Source organism: Oncorhynchus kisutch, linkage group LG15 (assembly GCF_002021735.2).
Source record: "Oncorhynchus kisutch isolate 150728-3 linkage group LG15, Okis_V2, whole genome shotgun sequence".
NCBI classification, from domain to species: domain Eukaryota; kingdom Metazoa; phylum Chordata; class Actinopteri; order Salmoniformes; family Salmonidae; genus Oncorhynchus; species Oncorhynchus kisutch.
The window spans coordinates 34,006,690-34,024,805 of record NC_034188.2 but is presented as its reverse complement, the minus strand read 5'-3'; the positions used below and the strand labels follow the sequence as shown (position 1 = coordinate 34,024,805).

General features: G+C 42.7%; 1 protein-coding gene across 1 annotated transcript; it reads right to left on the bottom strand.

The window, feature by feature from the left end:
- Nucleotides 1-782: 782 nt before the first annotated feature.
- cpxm1b (carboxypeptidase X (M14 family), member 1b) lies at nt 783-13,124 on the bottom strand. Its single transcript, XM_020502475.2, has 13 exons — nt 12,615-13,124; nt 9,693-9,802; nt 9,381-9,520; nt 9,167-9,251; nt 8,252-8,405; nt 8,038-8,129; nt 6,740-6,863; nt 3,524-3,720; nt 3,179-3,367; nt 2,434-2,728; nt 2,149-2,288; nt 1,963-2,065; nt 783-1,783 (listed from the first exon to the last, which is right to left on the bottom strand). Exons 1-13 carry the CDS (start codon nt 13,006-13,008, stop codon nt 1,479-1,481), a joined length of 2,328 nt encoding a protein of 775 aa, XP_020358064.1. The 5' UTR covers nt 13,009-13,124; the 3' UTR covers nt 783-1,478.
- Between the last annotated feature and the right edge of the window lie 4,992 nt (nt 13,125-18,116).

Genomic DNA, 18,116 nt, shown 5'->3' with positions numbered 1-18,116 from the left:
ACGCCCCTGGTGTAATGTACATTTGCTGAATCATTATGAAAACTCTGCGTCACAATGGTAGGGATTAGCTGAGCTGGGTTTGGGTCATTGATAAGTCATTGTCTCAACGCAGCCTTATAGTGCTGTGAAAGGATCCAGGATCCCACATGATTTGGGTGGATCCCATCCTCCTTATAAAACGTGTTTTGTTTCCAAAATGTATTGAAATCTAATAAGTGGAACTGTGGGTGCAATCCTTGGCCATACGAGTGAACCCACTTGGCACAGATGTCAATTCAATGTCTATTCCACATTGGTTCAATGTGGTTTCCTGTAAATGACGTGGAAACAACGTTGATTCTACAAGTGTGTGCCCAGTGGGTCTTTTTCTCATGCAAGGTTCTGGACACGGTGTACTGTAGAAGGATATTGAAATAAACTTGGCTCATGTTTTTACTTTTACTTAAACAATGAATTGTGACCAACACGAAACACAGCCTGGACAGGTAAAGGTTTGCTTTTGAAGTATTACACTAAGAATTTAGAAAAGTACATTTTTCCAATATTCTTTGAACATGTTGAATGCATTTTCCCCACTGCTGCACATGATTCCTCGTTGGCAGAGAAGTGGGCAGCTGTCGGTGGTGATGTGGGTGGGCGTTTCCGTGGCACTGGCCTGTGTCTTCCTATCCCTGATCACTACCCTGTGGTGTCGCGTTGTCAGCCGCAAACGCCATGGAGGACGACCACGGCAACAGGATATGCAACTCCGCAGAAAACAAGACATGGGTTTGACTTTGAACTATTGGTGTTTATAAGTAAAGCTTTATTTGGGATCCATTCATAACATTGTCTCTTGGCTTGCAAGGACATCCAAATGCCAGCATTTCATTTTGGTAGTACAAAAATGAACCAAAGAAAGACAAACATTAGAAATCATATCATTTCATTTGAATAGATTTAAAATATCTCATGTAGAACTCTCATCAGTTCCAGACTGTAACAGCAGAGCTCTTGTCTCTATGACATGATGCATGAGTCATTTTAGTCTCAGTTTGAGTTTGGTCTGTAATTTGTGGCATGAATTTTACTTGAATAGTGGTATATCTACCCAATGGTGGATTTGAACAGCATCATTCCACTTGGTTTGTTGTTGTAACTAAACTAGGTTCTTCAAGAGAAAATCATATTTTTTCCTGTTATACACGTTTGAAAGGGTATTTTAATTCAAAATCACCTTGCAATTATTTGCTCTAATTTGATTCAAATATCTAAATACAATCTGGCCCTTTCTTCAAAAAAATATCACTAAACCATACTGGAAGTACAATGAATTAAAAAAAAAAAAAAAAAATTGTATCTCAGTAGGCTAGCCTTACAGAACTGCCCACATGGTGTACAGACTTCAAAGCTGAGTTAAACCAGGAACTTCCCTCACGAGCCAATTAAATACAACAACCCTCCAGACAAAGTGTGTTGTGATTGGTTCACCAAAGACATCATGACCCCCGTGCCTTCCTGCTAGCAGCCGCACGCCTACTGTTGATGGCCTTGGTGCTGGCCCTCAGTTTTCTCAGACGCAGCTGTCGTAGCCTCAGCTGCAGGTCTTTGGGGAGCTTGCCTCCCTTGGCCAGGATCTCCTTCAGCCTCTGTTTGGGGGTCTTGGTGAGGCGGAAGTCACATATGGTGGGGTAATGCTCGTACATCACACGGCACATACGTGTGGATGGGTTGTAGCCCTCGGCACTCACCGTGACCTCGTACTCGCCCGGGTTTAGCAGGCGCCAGTAGTCCCCGTCAGCAACTGCAGTGGAGGCACAAAATGGCTACTGGTTAATGGTAGGCTTCTCTGGCCTACACCTTTCATAACATATTCCTGCAGTGCCCTCTAGGTGCAATTTTTACGACATCATTTTGAGGTTTTCTTCTTGAATCATTTACTGATGTGAATTTTTTTTGCATGTGAGGGGGGAGACAGCCCACCTGATCTAATATGGTGGTCGATGTCATCCACTTTGATTATGGCATCTGCAATGCCAGCCTCTGTGTCTTTGTCTCTGATCACACCCTTGAGTCCTCTGTGGACCTTCAATACAAAGCAAAAATCTAGAGATCAATAACACCATCGTGCTGTGTTTAAACTGTATTAGACATTATTGATGGACGGACCTGCTCCATGTAGATCAGTAAAGACTCTTTGTTGTTCTCCCACTCGATGGGCAGCTCACTGGCATGGGGGAACTTATCACAGGACAACTCCACTGTCACATCGAAGCAGTTGGTGTGTAGATAGCTGAAATCATTCATGCCTGGAATAGATTTCAAGGAAATAATCAAGAATGTAAATCTTAAAATGGTACTTGAAATGACAGTACAATACCCTGCTTTTCAAAGACAATGATGAGATGAACAAGATCACAAAATGGATGACCATAAAAGCAGTGGAATTCTCACTTCCTTGGACCGTGTGCCAGTTGGCTCCGTTGATGATGTTGTTGTAGCGTTGGAAGTTTTCATTGTGACAAGGCCGGCGGTCTGGATTTGACATGACCTGGTTGGTGCTGGCATAGACCGTGGCCAGCCAGCGGAAGAAACTATTGTCCGGTGTAGGGGTGTCATCGTGAGGTGCCCAGTCTTCAGTCCTGTCGAAGGGGTAGGTGACCACCAGTTCACCCCCGTGGAGGTTGGCACTTAGTACGAACGGGATGTTCTGCATCCAGTTAATGACAGCACGCGTCTCTAAGGCCACCTATTGGATATAGGTCAATGCCACAGGAATAATGCATTCAAACATTATAGTGAAGTACAACAATTGAAATGGTTTATATTCTATGTGGGATAGTTCTGACATATTCTCAAGGATATTGCTACATGACAAATCAAGAGCTTGGTTCTATAAGGTTACACAGTATGTGCATTTTTGTCCAAATTTAATTATTGACATAGCCTTGTTCTGTTCAATGTTCTTTACCTATATAGTACTCTAAATACGGCAATTCATATTTAGTTCAAAAGAATACCATTCAAATCAATGAGGGTTCCAAACTTTAAAGCCAATTATCGCAGAATCATCTTTTTGCAGATAGATTTAAGAAAATGTTTACATTCTTGATTTTCCCCAATTCTCTAACATAATATCATAGAGTGGATACTATTTGGTGATTTGAAGAATGAATGTGAATTCTAAATGTCAACTTACAAAGGCGTCCTCTGCGGTATAGTACTCTGGTATGGGGATGTAGTGGTTGATGAGTTTGGACTTATCGTTATTTTGGAAGTCAAATTCAATAGCATCCCACATGACTTTGTTCAGGTCAGCAAAGTTGTGGTTCATGTCGATGCCCTGGTAGCTATAGCGACCGAGCGCCCACCCCGCCAACTCGGAACCCTGGGATGAGAGAAGGGTCAGAGGTCATCATGGGCCTCTTTGAATGGTTAAAGTATATTTGACCAGTAATGTTGAGCATTAAAATATACTCTCAGTAATAACAGTATAATATATTATATTACAACAAAACATGTTATATAATATGTTTTCTGAGACCTTCTTGAAGGCCATTTCATAACCATCGGGGTTCATGGATGGCAGCAAGTGGATGCGTGTCTCCTTGACCAGCCGGACGATGCGCTGGTTTCCCAGTTTGTACTCCTGACAGATATACTGCATCAGGTTGAGCAGCAGCTCCCGGCCCAGGGCTTCATTCCCATGCATGCCAGCCACATAGCGGAACTCTGGCTCGCCTGCAGAGGGAGACAAAGCACATACGTAAACACAGCATAGCAGTGGCCACAAAAGTTGTTATGACCAATGATTTATATATGCACTAGATGACTGATAGGTGGCGCTGTGTTGAAGCCACCTAGCCTCCATCTTGGCACTCCCCCAATGTTGTAATAGATCTCCTACGGGGTAGTGCTAATATGGCCGACCAGTGGCTTCAAAGTCCCTCAATGGCCAAAACATAGCAATCCAGGGTTAATATACAGTACATCATTGGTTGTGACCATTCGGTTAGAAGCTATTATTCCATGCTGCTCTAGTTTACCCTGATATAATCCACTGGCAGACAGTTCTGATATCCAGCACATCCTCCCTAGATAGCTGTGGTTTTTGACCACTTCCCTTGAGCCACTTCCCATGAGTCAAGTAACAACGTTTCCAGGGCGGGCCCAAAGAGATATGGCTGGGTGTAAATTCAATCAACAAGCATTTAAAAACGGTGGCTTTTACCTGGCAAACATAACAAAACACTGATTGGACTGAATCTAACTTAACGACCTGGTGCAGACTTAATCATTTATTTGAAAAATGATGATTTGCTTGGGAGATTACTCTCGGCTTTGGAGGAGCACAAGCCACGTTTGCTCCTAATGCTCAAGGGGCTTCTGTAGGTTCCGAGTGCAATGTTCCCGGGGACGTTTTTTTAAACCTCCCCTTTCTAACTCACACCACACCCATTCAAATCATAGTTAGATCTAAATAAGAAAATAAAAATCTCATGACAACGATTAGAATTCTGTCCCTAGATGACCAATGAAGTCAACGCTACTAACTGGATCTCTGAGATACTGTAAGACTAAAAAAGATGCTTCCACTGGGCACAGACGTCAATTCAAAGTCTATTCCACGTTGGTTTAAAACTGTGTTCTCGTAACACAGCAAGAATGGATATGGAGTCATGGTTAGTGTTCCGGTTGAAATAAGACCCCTAGTCTTAACCACAGAATGAATGCATTGTTGATAGAAAACATCTGTCCAGAGTGTCTGAGACTGTGTCAAAGCATGTAAATCACAGAGAGTACATTCTTTGGAGAACAAGAGTCTCAGACACCCTCCCATAAACTATTTACATTTCTGTCCTCTCCTCTCTGTTGATCTTGCCTGTATTTTTTTTCACAGCCTAAAGCCCCCCCCCCCCCCCCCAAAAAAAGAAACAAAGCACATCACCATGAACCCACTGACTGTGAGTTCACATTGTACATACTGGCACATGGGATGAAAAGGCAAAGGACTTTGCCAGTGGAAAATGTAAACTAGTCTGGCTTATCCTCTGGAGGGAGGTTAACAACAGAATTAGGTCAAGTTGGACAGACAAAAAACATTCAGCGCTTTTATTCTCTTAAAAAAACAAGCCAATATTCTAAATTGTCATTTTAATCACCCCGTTTGAAAACGGCTTCTCCTTATATTCCAGTGCACAGGCAAACCAGTTCTCTGTCTATGGCATTCCTGGCTCCCTCTCCCATTATGAGTTCTGGCGGCAAGGGGTATTAGTGGTTGCCAGAGCTGGTAGACTGGCTCAATGGGCGCCGAGCGTGGTCAATGAGTCCAAAGCAAACACTTTAGACATGTCAGAGTGAACAAGGATTGACTCCAGTCTCTGAGAGCATACTGTACAAAGTACTATAGCAGTGGCATTGCAGATAAGTTCTAACCTGGACTTTACATAGTGAACGTAAATCCAGGACACTCCAATTAGTATGATATGTTACATTTGGTATGATATGTGTTAATTTGTGGATGTCTGTCATCCTTTTCCTATGATATGTTACGGATTACAATTCGTATGATACACTATATATACAAAAGTATGTGGACACACCTTCAAATGAGTGGATTCCGCTATTTCATCCACACCCGTTGCTGACACGAGTATAAAATCGAGCACACATCCATGCAATCTTCATAAAGTGGTGTAAAGCTCGCCGCCATTGGACTCTTGAGCAGTGGAAACACGTTCCCTAGAGTGATGAATCACGCTTCACCATCTGGCAGACGAATCTGGGTTTGGCAGATGCCAGGAGAGCGCTACCTACCCCAATGCATAGTGCCAACTAAAGTTTGGTGGAGGAGGAATAAGGGTCTGGTGCTGTTTTTCATGGTTTGGGCTAGGCAACAGTTTGGGCAAGGCCCTTTCCTGTTTCAGCATGATAATGCCCCTGTACACAAAGCAAGGCCCATACATAAATGGTTTGTCGAGATCCGTGTGGAAGAACTTGACTGGCCTGCACAAAGCCCTGACCTCAACCCATCGAACACCTTTGGGATGAATTGGAACGCTGATTGATAGCCAGGCCTAATCGCCCAACATCAGCACCCGACCTCGCTAATGCTCTTGTGGCTGAAAGGAAGCAAGTCTCTGCAGCAATGTTCCAACATCTAGTGGAATGCCTTCCCAGAAGAGTGGAGGCTGTTATAGCAGCAAAGGGGGGGACCAACTCCATATTAATGGCCATGATTTTTGGAATGAGATTTTCGACAAGCAGGTGTCCACATACTTTTGGTCATGTAGTGTATGTTGTGAATTGCAATTTGTACAATATTTTATGTATTAGCAAAACGTATGACAGGTTACGAATTACAATTTGTTGTCGCTAAGGTTAGCTAGGTGGCTAGTTGGCTAACGCTAATGCTATGGGTTAAGTTTTAGGGTTAGGGGAAGGGTTAGCTAACATACATATGTAGTTGCAAAGATGCTATAATGCAAAAGTTGTCCGTGATGAAATTTGAACAAGCAACCTTTGGCTTGCTAGACATTCGAGTTATACACCCACCCGCCCACCCACCCACCGACCCAACTTTATTATTTTTTAAGTAACCTTCTGTCTTATGTAACCATACTAAACATATAATTCTAATTTGAGTGTCCCTGATGTACATTTAATTTGTTACGTCTAGTCTATGAGGCCAGGCTGTAAGCTATGTAGCATTGCCTCATGCTAAAACTTCATAAGGTGTAATAGGCCTATATCTACTCACCCAACTCATGTTTTCCAGGGTGGTCGGAGATCTCCATGACGTACATCTTGAGACCCATGTGACTCTTCCCGATGCTGTAGATATGTGTGATGTCAGGGCAGGCCTCGGTCACGGATTTCATGAGCTGAGGAGGGACAGAGTTATGGTGTTGTCTGGTTGGGTATAAGACTTCCATTCCTGTGGGACCCCCAGTATATGCACATTTTTGGAGGGAATATATATTTTTGCATCTGGGGGGTCCACCAGGAATGGATTGAGTTACACTGCCTTATGATGGTTAAGTGTGACTGAGAAGGATGCATCAGTATGTACAGTACAGTTTGTCTACCGTACAACTGGATACAAAGTCTTGGTTTAGTTTGCTGAGCACATGGGGGGAGTGCGGTATGTGCAGTGCGGTGTGTGTAGTGCGGTATGTGTAGTGCGGTATGTGTAGTGCGGTATGTGTAGTGCGGTATGTGTAGTGCGGTGTGTGTAGTGCGGTATGTGTAGTGCGGTATGTGTAGTGCGGTATGTGTAGTGCGGTGTGTGTAGTGCGGTATGTGTAGTGCAGTATGTGTAGTGCGGTATGTGTAGTGCGGTATGTGTAGTGCGGTGTGTGTGTATGTGTGGACACGAGCCTAATGTTACATCCTACCGGTCAGACTCACCTCAAGCTCTTTACTGAGCGGTAGTGGCAGTGTAGTGAGGAGAAGAAAAAAACACTAATAATATTTGTTTTTCGGTGAGACTGGGGGAGGGAGCTCCAACCAGAAACCCTCTGCTTCCAGGACAGACTCAGTCAAGCGCCAGAGAGTAGATTGAAGTGAAGGGAGGACGTTTCTTTGCTAACTGTTGCATGCCATGTCCCTGCTGCTGTGTTCATAATGCTCAACATCACAAAATCTGAGCCAGCGTAGGATTTTTTTAAATGAGAAATTGAATTATTTTCTAAGTCACTGTTGTGTAGTTCTAAAATATGGTGAATCAGTTGTTTGGAATTATAATGATAATCCTCTCAGACACAAGCAACCCATTCGAAACCTCTCGCGACCCAAATGTGAGTTATAACTCCCCCTCCCACACCACCAGTTGAGAGTTGCTGCTATATTCTTATTGGTGGAAGAGTTGTTGGAAGTTGTTGTTGGAAGTTGTTGTTGGAAGAGTTGTTGGAAGAGAACAGGATGTAGTTGCATTGATGTATGGCTGTGAAGGTGGTCAGTTCATTATCAAATCTGCTCTACCATAATTCTAAAGAACCCTAAAACTACACCAGTAGCCTATGGGTGAGTGCTGAAGGTCTCCACTTCAGCACTTACTTTCCTCATCTCCTTGTAGTTGTGGTGTCTGAAGTCCAGCTTGTCTTTGGTGCCTTGCTCTGTCTGCTGCCAAGCGTAGATGTTGTTAGGATCTACAGGAGGGGAAAGACGCAACATAATGGAAATGCAATGACATTTGAATGTCGTTGAGGTTATGGTTCCTGTGTCTTAATCTAGTGTTGGGAGGATGTTGGGATGATGGCGGTGGACAAACCTGGTAGGGTACAGCCCAGAACCTCGGCTCTCAGACAGATAGTTCCATTCTCGTACCAGCTCTGTGGATTGATACGGATGTAGCGTGCCACTGTTGCCGACTCGTTAAATAGGGCCAACACTGGAGTTTCAGTATCCTGGTTCCCCTCAAATACCTACAGTACAGGAAAAAGCCAATAGTGGAGATAGGTCAAGCTCTATGAAGAGATGACTTCATATTCAATGAAGTATTTATTTATTGTTTCTCGAATTGCAGACTGCATCTTTAATAGATTATACAATAACTTCCAATTTTGCAGTTTCCGTCTCTCTGCCAGTCACATTTTCACTCTACCCCTTTGCCAAACCAGTGACACAGACTGGTAACTAGATGGTGCAATCTGCCACAGTGTGCCCATTGAGAGTAAGGCTTGTGGGTTGGCAAGGTTGGCACAGTTGGCAAGGTTGGCACAGTGGAGTCAGCTTTGGCCAGTGCAAACTGTCAGCGCCCATGGTCAGCTTGCCAACAGGCAGTGGAATGTCATTGGTCAATGTCAGAGCACAGTAGATATGAATACCTCACTGGACCACATAATGATTTATTACATTATTATTATTATAATTTTTTTTTTTTTAATTGAACCTTTATTTAACTAGGCAAGTCAGTTAAGAACAAATTCTTATTTACAATGACGGCCTACCCCGGCCAAATCCGGACGACGCCGGGCCAATTGTGCGCCGCCCAATGGCACTCCCAATCACGGCCGGATGTGATACAGCAACTTGACAATTGGGTAATAAGGAATAAAATAGTAAGCTATTCAAGATATAAAAATGGGTGGAATATCTGAATTTTGCAGTGAAAGTAATGGGAAGAAGGCAATAGATTAGGGTTACTACATATCATATTTTAATGTACTGTACTGAATCAACTCACAGCCTCTTTAGTCCCATTCATAGCTGGCTGCCAGACCAGGGTGTCATTACTAAACTGGACCTTGTAGGTGAGTATGAAGTCCCAACTGTTAGGAAAGACAGGCGCAACTATTTAGCAATGTCCATACGACATTTACAATACATAAAATTCATTGCTATGGCTACATCACTGCACAATGGGGGCTTGGTGAACATGTGCCGTGACCTCCACTGACCTCCAGATTGAGCTGCGTCCCTGCAGGATGACCCCGGTGAAACGCGTGGGTCGCCGGGCATCCACCTCCAGCCACTGTTTCTTATCCTCATACTGGGCGCACCACGCCCCATCATAGATGTCCCCGTCCTCGATACCCGACTACCCAGACAGACAGATTTTATTTAGAAAGGGCATTTTACAAATCTAAACACAAGCTGTAGAGGTGGTTACCACAGAATAATGCATGGAGAAAAAATGGTAAGAATGGCAGTAACATTTGTTGTCTTTGCTAACAGTGGTGAGAGACCCGTAGATTAGTTCTTGGTCTCACCTGGATGTTGAGTCGACCGCGGTGAGGTCCAAGTCCCCGGCGCTTGTAGGACGAGGCCCGCAGCTGTGGGTCCTTCACCCTCAGAGACTCCAGCCCCAGCGGAGGGCACTCTGACAGTCACGTAAGGAGAACAAGGTCACCGAGGAGAACAAGGTCACTCACACACACACACACACACACGTCAAATATTGACTTGCAGAGAAGAAATGGATCTAACGTGTAAGAAAGCTGTCCATGAACATGACATGTCCATGGGAATTACAAGTTGAATTTAATGCCTTGACAGGAGCCGTAGTAGAAGGGAGATTGAGAGACTGTCCACTGGGCACAGATGTCAATTCAACATCTATTCCAAGTTGGTGGAAACAACGTTGATTCAACCAGTGAGTGTCCAGTGGGTGCATACATGCACAATTCTCTAAGGTATTTGAGCATGAAAGAGAGTGAGAGGGAAAGCGATGAAGAGATGCAGAAGCGTGCAGGAAAGAGAGACTTCCTGCGTTTCCATGCGAGGAGCAGACAGGCGCTCATTGTCTGAGGAGCTAAGCCTGGTCGACTGGTCCTCTAAACACTAGTTCCTGTGTTAGGGCTGTGAGTGGTCTCTCTTAAAACCCTAATACCCTTTTGCCTTAGAGGCCTGCAGGATCTCTCCACGGGGGTCATTGTGACCGAGAGCATTGCTCTGCTCCAAGAGCTAATTGTTTAAAACTACTCAAACTTTGTTGACAGTAATCTGCCAAGTAAAGTAGCCAACTGATCTACTGAACTAGTGAAGTGATGCCAAAGACATTAACCTCATGTCAACAACGGTTTAGTTGTTTTTATGAAAATTGTGTTTTTTTTCCTATACTATTTGTGTTAGGAGAATTGGCAAACACAAGGAGTCAATGATTTCTTAGAGCTATCCTATTCATTTTACATCCTATTTAGAGCATAGGAAACATTGTATAATCTTTATGCATTAAATCATGCCCAACCTCAACAATTTGTATAGTTTCTTCAGTGGCACCAGTTGAAGAGAGACAATTTTCAGAATGCAGTTTAGATACTACAGCAAACTATCCAGTGGCCTTTGGGGTTACTCATCATCATTTTACCAGTACATTAGTCATGAGGAAAAACAGCTTGGCAGATCAGCCAACCTACAACATGAATATTTAAAATATTAGACTCCCTTTTTCTGAGGAAAAACTGTGGAAACTCATAACGTCCCCCTGCTTTGGGGCCTCACGGTCCCCCTGCTTTGGGGCCTTACGGTCCCTCTGCCTCATTACACACAAACTTCCTATTCGGCTCAGCTCCTGATTCAAGGTATATCTCTCCATCTGGCCCCTGTAATTCCAGTTCTCTTTCCGCCACATTTCCGACCAGATCAGGGGCACCAGCCCCCCCCCCCCCGCCCACACACACAGAGAGGGGCTTCCATGCAGCACTGAGCAGAGAGAGGGAGAGCGCGAGAAAGAAAGAGAGAGAGAGCGAGGATGGGCAGGAAATACTACAGAAGACTAGTGTCAGTTGCTGGAGAACAAAAGCACAACAACTATTTAAGCAAGGGAATGTTTTGTTTTGCTCTACCACTGCCAGTACTGTAGCTACTCTTTCATCAAGCAACGCTGCCAATGTCAGTTGTCTGTCATTTATGCATTTCAAAGTTGAAATGAAAATGTACCATGCGTTGTACACAGTAAGGAAAAAGAGAGGCGCACAGTATACAGTATGTTGTCTATTAGGCATCTACCCATTCTCATACTGTACATGTCACTCAGGGAAGTTCCCCCATACATACGTCCCACTGGCTTCACCTGGCAGCGAAGAGCGCCCAATGATTTTGGGTTTGCTTTTTTTTACAACCTTGGGCTTGCGCTTCTTAGGTAGGACTTTGGGTTTCTTGACTTTCTTCCATATCTTTTTAGGCTTCTTTACTGCCTTTACACTCCTGGTGGACCACTTGGCTACAAAAGGCAAACCGTCTCATCAGCAAAGACGCACATTGTCAAATGTGAAAGTATGATGTGCGTCATAAGGACTATACAACACATTCTCAGGCTATGCAGATATGGTGTCTTGGTACTGAATGTAGATAGCTGACTCAGCCAGTTTAACTCAGCCAGTTTTTCTGATGGTCTGTGTCTACAAGACAGCTGGTTCCCATCACAACCTGATAACCCCCAAGCTAAACACTTGTAGAACCAACCCCCTGGACTTGGTTTCTAAGCCCACAGAACTGCAGCATAGATATAACAACCCCCTGTAAACTCGTGTTTTCACTGCCTTGCACTCCACAGTTGTTATTTATCCCATTCGTTTGCAAATGTGTGTTTTCAGAGTTGTTTGTTGATGGACATGGTCTAAATGATTTCAATGTAAGAAATGAAAGATAAATATGTAGATGCTTTTTAACCAATAGGCTGTGCCCAAGGCCGAAATACCGCATTTGGGGCCCTGGGGAAAACTGGGGAAAACCTTTCCATTTTGACATTGGACAGAGAGAAATGTGTTGTTTTTAAAGCTAATCTCATACTATTCATAATTTGCTATGAGGATGAGAGAAAATTGTGCAATTTTAAAGCAAACTTCCTGAAATTCTACACACTTTGGCATTGCTTATGACCCCAACCCCCTGAAGGTTGGGGCCTTGGGGCACTTGCCCTGTGAGCCCGTTATGTAATCTGGCCCTGGCTGTGTCTTTTTCCAGACATTTCACACATTTACTTGATGCAGAAGTGAGATGTCAGATATCTGCCAAAAAAATTACACTTGAAAGAAACATGAGATCATTTATAAAAAAAATCTGTAATATCTACAACAATGTCAAGCCTACGTCTATAATAACACATCACATAATGCATAATATTGTTTCAATATTTAATTTAGCAGTTGACCTGCATTTTACATCCGCAAATACATTTCAATGCTGCTCACCAAATTCGAGTGGTTCATCCTCAGGTTCTTTGTTCCATACTCTTTTTTCCACTTTCTTGTCGATACCCTCATTTAGGTCTTCTGTGTTGAAACTATAGTTAGCGGTGGTGGTTGTTTTCGGTGGTCTAGTAGTAGTTGTCAGTACCTTTGAAGTCGTTGTGGATGTCAACCTTACCGCTGGTGCGTTGATGCTTTTACTGCTCTGGGTAGTACTTGGTTTAGTTGTAGAATCTCGTCTCTCAGTCGGAGTAACAGCTGTAGCTGCATTATAATCCACAGACCTCACTGTAGTTGTTCCATTGCCAGATGAAACGAGACCATATGATCCACATATCAAACACGACAAAACAAAGGTAAAGTACAGGGATTGTGCCATAACTGTTCCTTCAGACATTCCGGGTGAATATTGACAATTTAAACGTCCCCCACTCCACACGAAGGTCCACCCATAGACTTACATAATACGGGTCCCGTGCACAATCCGTTGCGCATGCAGAAGTAACGGGCCGGCTGCCCATAAATGTTCTGTGTCTAGAACATTTATAAAAGCTTCACAATAAGAGCTCTCATTTGACAGTTTAAAAAGGTACACATGTAAAAGATATCATCACAAGGCTGTAGTTATTATTAAAGGAGGGAACTGTAAGCTATGTCTATGTCAGTCCTACTGAATAATTGGTCTGTCTAACAGTCTACTTTCTGAACCATAGCTCTACAATTATTTTCATATTATTAAAACGATTCTAATTATTTGCAATATCATAATGTTACGATAAGGAGGCTAATGAGCGTTTAATTTGATGGAAAAAAGCAGAAGCTGCTTCAGCTTTGTGACGTGCTTGTGATTAATAAACAGAGTACCGCTAAAGTCCGAAATATTGATGTCGATGTGCTTCTATCTAGTGGTCAAAGTTTAGTATTACAACCACCAAATTCAAGAATAACTTTCAGTTTGAATGTAGAAGATAAACGTAGAACATTGCTTCACTTGCTCAGATTGAGCATGCGGGGACTGGCATGGCAATGATTGCTCAAACTTAAGTTAATACAATTATTAAGTGTGCATTTATTGTCTATGTTTTGGTTGGGATATCTAAAGAGAGCTGGGACAAATGTCAGATGTATCAAAGGCAATGTTGCATTGCTCAGCAAGTATAGGACATTTGTCACAAACTGGTGATTATAGCTCCTAGAAATGCTAAATTAAAGGATTTACTGTCTTACTTGTCATGTATCTGTAAACCCGTACATGGAATCCATATGGATTGTTTATTGCGATCACCCGAATCATTAACATTGCAGGGCTTTGATTTAAAATGACGTTCTGTAAATGGGATAAAATGTGTTAGGGAAGATATACTCACTAGATGGCGCCAGTGACCAGATTTTGAGCTGAACATTTGGAGTGCCAAAGTAGAGACCAAATAAATGTTTTTTTTGCTATTATTGACATTTTAAATAGTCTTGTCTAATTCATGTATTATATTTATAATAAGAAACAAAGCTTTTGGTAGCTGTCTTCTCTAATTGATCTACATTTTGTGGAATGATGAAATATAATTGTACGTAATTGTCATCAGTGATTGATTACCGTTTTGATAAATGATTGGGGTAGAAAATAATTATTAGATTTTTAAATCATAATTTTTTTAAAAACATGGTGGGCATATATGATGCCACCTATGTTATTTCTTGGTGGATAACAACATTTTACACCTGCCTTACTATTGTACTGCAGCAGTTTACTTTACTTAATGGAACATTCTTTCACAGCTCTCCTTTCATTTTATTTCTCTCTGTCAACCTGTAAGGAATTATAAATTGATGTTTCTGCATTATGCATTGACGTTTTGTTAGGACAATGTTCATTTGCCCAAACACTTGAGGAGACTTTCCAGTCCTCCCTAAGTTATGCATGCTATATTCAAATGAGTCACGTTGCAGGTTTTCCAGTGTACATTCAGGTTCCGCCCCACTTACTCTCTTCCGGGAAAATGAATTCATCACATGCAGGTATTTGGACCTCGGTTAGTTGGATCTCGTCCCCAACATCCTGCTGTGTCCTTTTAGACCTGGTGTAGTAGTGTTAATGCCTTGTACTCTGAAACACTGGACCCAAGCAATGATATGAGAGCATGCCCAGAGACATCACATAACAGATATTGGGAATGCTGCTAACTTTTTGTGACTTGACCAAATATACTGTATGTTTTATTGTCATGTGCAACTTTAACACATTTTCATATTTATCTTATACAAACGCATACAAAAATGTACATGCACACTTAATTCAGCACGTGCACGTGTCAAAGAAGAGTGAGCAACTCGTTGGAGACAGCAGAGAAAATGTATTCCAGCTCTTAAAGCTAGTCAAGGAAAATAGGCCTGGTGTCAATCAAATCCCCATGATGTAATAATGTGACCAATATATGTCTAGCGTCTTATCCCTGACTTCATTGGTATTTAAACACGGCAGAACATTGTGTGTTATTGTTGGGATAGGCAGGCCAGTTCGTGAGATCGCAAGGTTTTGTGCATGTGTAGCAGAAAAAGGCAGGAAGCACCCAGTTGTATTGGTCCCAGTGGACTGATTTGAACATAATAGTTGTTTTGAACATAGCACCATCATTTAAATTGCTAATTATAATCGGATTTAACAAATAAATAAAATAGGACCTTCCCACCTTTCATTTTTTACTGCAGAAAAGTTTTGCCCGTTGTAAATCGAAGCAGTGGTAGAATATTTGATCATGCTCTCTCAGCCTTAGTGTTCCTATGGATGTTCTTCGGATTTTGTTTAGCGGCCTTTTGCTCAGACTCTTCATCTATACCGTTGAAGACATTTGGCTCTAACATGTAAGAGAGTCTGCCATAGAACAATTAGTATGTCCATAAAACAACCCACTGGGCACACACTGGTTGAATCAACGTTGTCTCCACCTCAATTCAAGGAAATTACAGTGCCATCAGAAAGTATTCAGACCCCTTGACTTTTACCACATTTTGTTACGTTACAGCCTTATTCTAAAATGGATAGTTAAAAAAGAATCCTCAGCAATCTATACACAATACCTCCTAATGACAAAGCTAAAAAAGGTTAAAAAAAGAAGAAAATAAATACCTTATTTACATAAGTATACAGACCCTTCGCTATGAGACTCGAAATTGAGCTCAGGTGCATCCTGTTTACATTGATCATCCTTGAGATGTTTATACAACTTGATTTGGAAATGCACACAATTGTCTATACAAGGTCCCACAGTTGAACAGTGCATGTCAGAGCAAAAACCAAGCCATGAGGTCGAAGGAATTGTCCGTAGCTCAGACAAAGGATTGTGTCGATACACAGATCTGGGAAAGGGTACCAACAATGTTCTGCAGCATTGAATGTCCCAAGAACACAGTGGCCTCCATAATTCTTAAATGGAAGAAGTTTGGAACAACCAAGACTCTTTCTAGAGCTGGCTGCCCGGCCAAACTGAGTAATCGGGGAGAAGGTCCTTGGTCAGGGGGGTGACCAAGAACCCCATGGTCACTCTGACAGAGCTCTAGAGTTCCTTTGTGGGTATGGAAGAACCTTCCAAAGGACAACCATCTCTGCAGGCACCTAAATACTCTCAGACCATGAGAAAATATTCTCTGGTCTGATGAAACCAAGATTAAACTCATTGGCCTGAATGCCAAGCGTCACGTCTGAAGGAAACGTGGCACCATCCCTACTGTGAAGGATGGTGGTGGCAGGATCATGCTGTGGGGATGTTTTTCAGCGGCAGGGTCTGGGAGACTAGTCAGGATTAAGGGGAAAGATCAACGGAGCAAAGTACAGAGAGATCCTTGATGAAAACCTGCTTAGGACCTCAGGCTGCGGTGAAGGTTCAACGACGCTAAGCACACAGCCAAGACAATGCAGGAGTGGATTCGTGACAAGTCTCTGGATGTCCTTTAGTGGCCCAGTCAGAGCCCGGGCTTGAACCCGAGGAGACCTGAAAATAGTTGTGCAGCAAAGCTCTCAATCCAACCTGACAGACCTTGAGAGAATCTACAGAAAAGAATGGGAGAAACTCCCCAAATACAGGTGTGCCAAGCTTGTAGTGTCAAACCGAAGAAGACTCTATGCTGTAATCGCTGCCAAAGTACTGAGTAAAGGGTCTGAATACTTACAGTTGAAGTCGGAAGTTTACATACACTTATGTTGGAGTCATTAAAACTAGTTTTTCAACCACTCCACACATTTCTTGTTAACAAACTATAGTTTGGGCAAATCGGTTAGGATATCTACTTTGTGCATGACACAAGTAATTTTTCCAACAATTGTTTACAGACAGATTATTTCACTTATAATTCACTGTATCACAATTCCAGTGGGTCAGAAGTTTACATACACTAAGTTGACTGTGCCTTTAAACAGCTTGGAAAATTCCAGAAAATGATGTCATGGCTTAGAAGCTTCTGATAGGCTAATTGACATCATTTGAGTCTATTGGTGGTGTACCTGTGGATGAATTTCAAGGCCTACCTTTAAACTAAGTGCCTCTTTGCTTGACATCACGGGAAAAGCAAAATAAATCAGCCAAGACCTCAGAATTCATTTTTTAGACCGCCACATGTCTGGTTCATCCTTGGGAGCAATTTCCAAACGCCTGAAGGTACCACGTTCATCTGTACAAAAAATAGTACGCATGTTTAAACACCATGGGACCACGCAGCCATCATACCGCTCAGGAAGGAGACGCGTTCTGCCTCCTAGAAATGAACGTACTTTGGTGCGAAAAGTGCAAATCAATCCCAGAACAACAGCAAAGGACGCTGTGAAGATGCTGGAGGAAACAGGTACAAAAATATCTATATCCACAGTAAAACGAGTCCTATATCGACATAACCAGAAAGGCCGCTTAGCAAGGAAGAAGCCACTGCTCCAAAACCGCCAAAAAAAGCCAGACTATGGTTTGCAACTGTACATGGGGACAAAGATTGTACTTTTTGGAGAAATGTCCTCCGGTCTGATGAAACAAAAATATAACTGTTTGGGCAAAATGACCATCGTTATGTTTGGAGGAAAAGGGGGAGGCTTGCAAGCCGAAGAACCCCATCCCAACCGTGAAGCACGGGGGTGGCAGCATCATGTTGTGGTGGTGCTTTGCTGCAGGAGGGACTGGTGCACTTCACAAAATAGATGGCATCATGAGGAAAGAAAATGATGTGGATATATTGAAGCAACATCTCAAGACATCAATCAGGAAGTTAAAGCTTGGTCCCAAATGGGTCTTCCAAATGGACAATGACCCCAAGCATACTTCCAAAGTTGTGGCAAAATGGCTTAAGGACAACAACGTCAAGGTATTGGAGTGGCCATCACAAAGCCCTGACCTCAAGCCTATAGAAAATCTGTTGGCATAACTGAAATAGTGTGTGTGAGCAAGGAGGCCTACAAACCTGACTCAGTTACACCAGCTCTGTCAGGAGGAATGGGTCGAAATTCACCCAACTTATTGTGTGGAAGGC

Excerpts from the sequence above, each read along its gene's own strand:
- cpxm1b (XM_020502475.2), bottom strand. The coding sequence starts at position 13,008 with ATGTCTGAAGGAACAGTTATGGCACAATCCCTGTACTTTACCTTTGTT. Across the intron at positions 3,721-6,739 it reads CCCTGGAAAACATGAGTTGG|GCGAGCCAGAGTTCCGCTAT; the intron begins GTGAGTAGATAT and ends CTCCCTCTGCAG. Across the intron at positions 2,729-3,178 it reads ATACCGCAGAGGACGCCTTT|GTGGCCTTAGAGACGCGTGC; the intron begins GTAAGTTGACAT and ends TATATCCAATAG.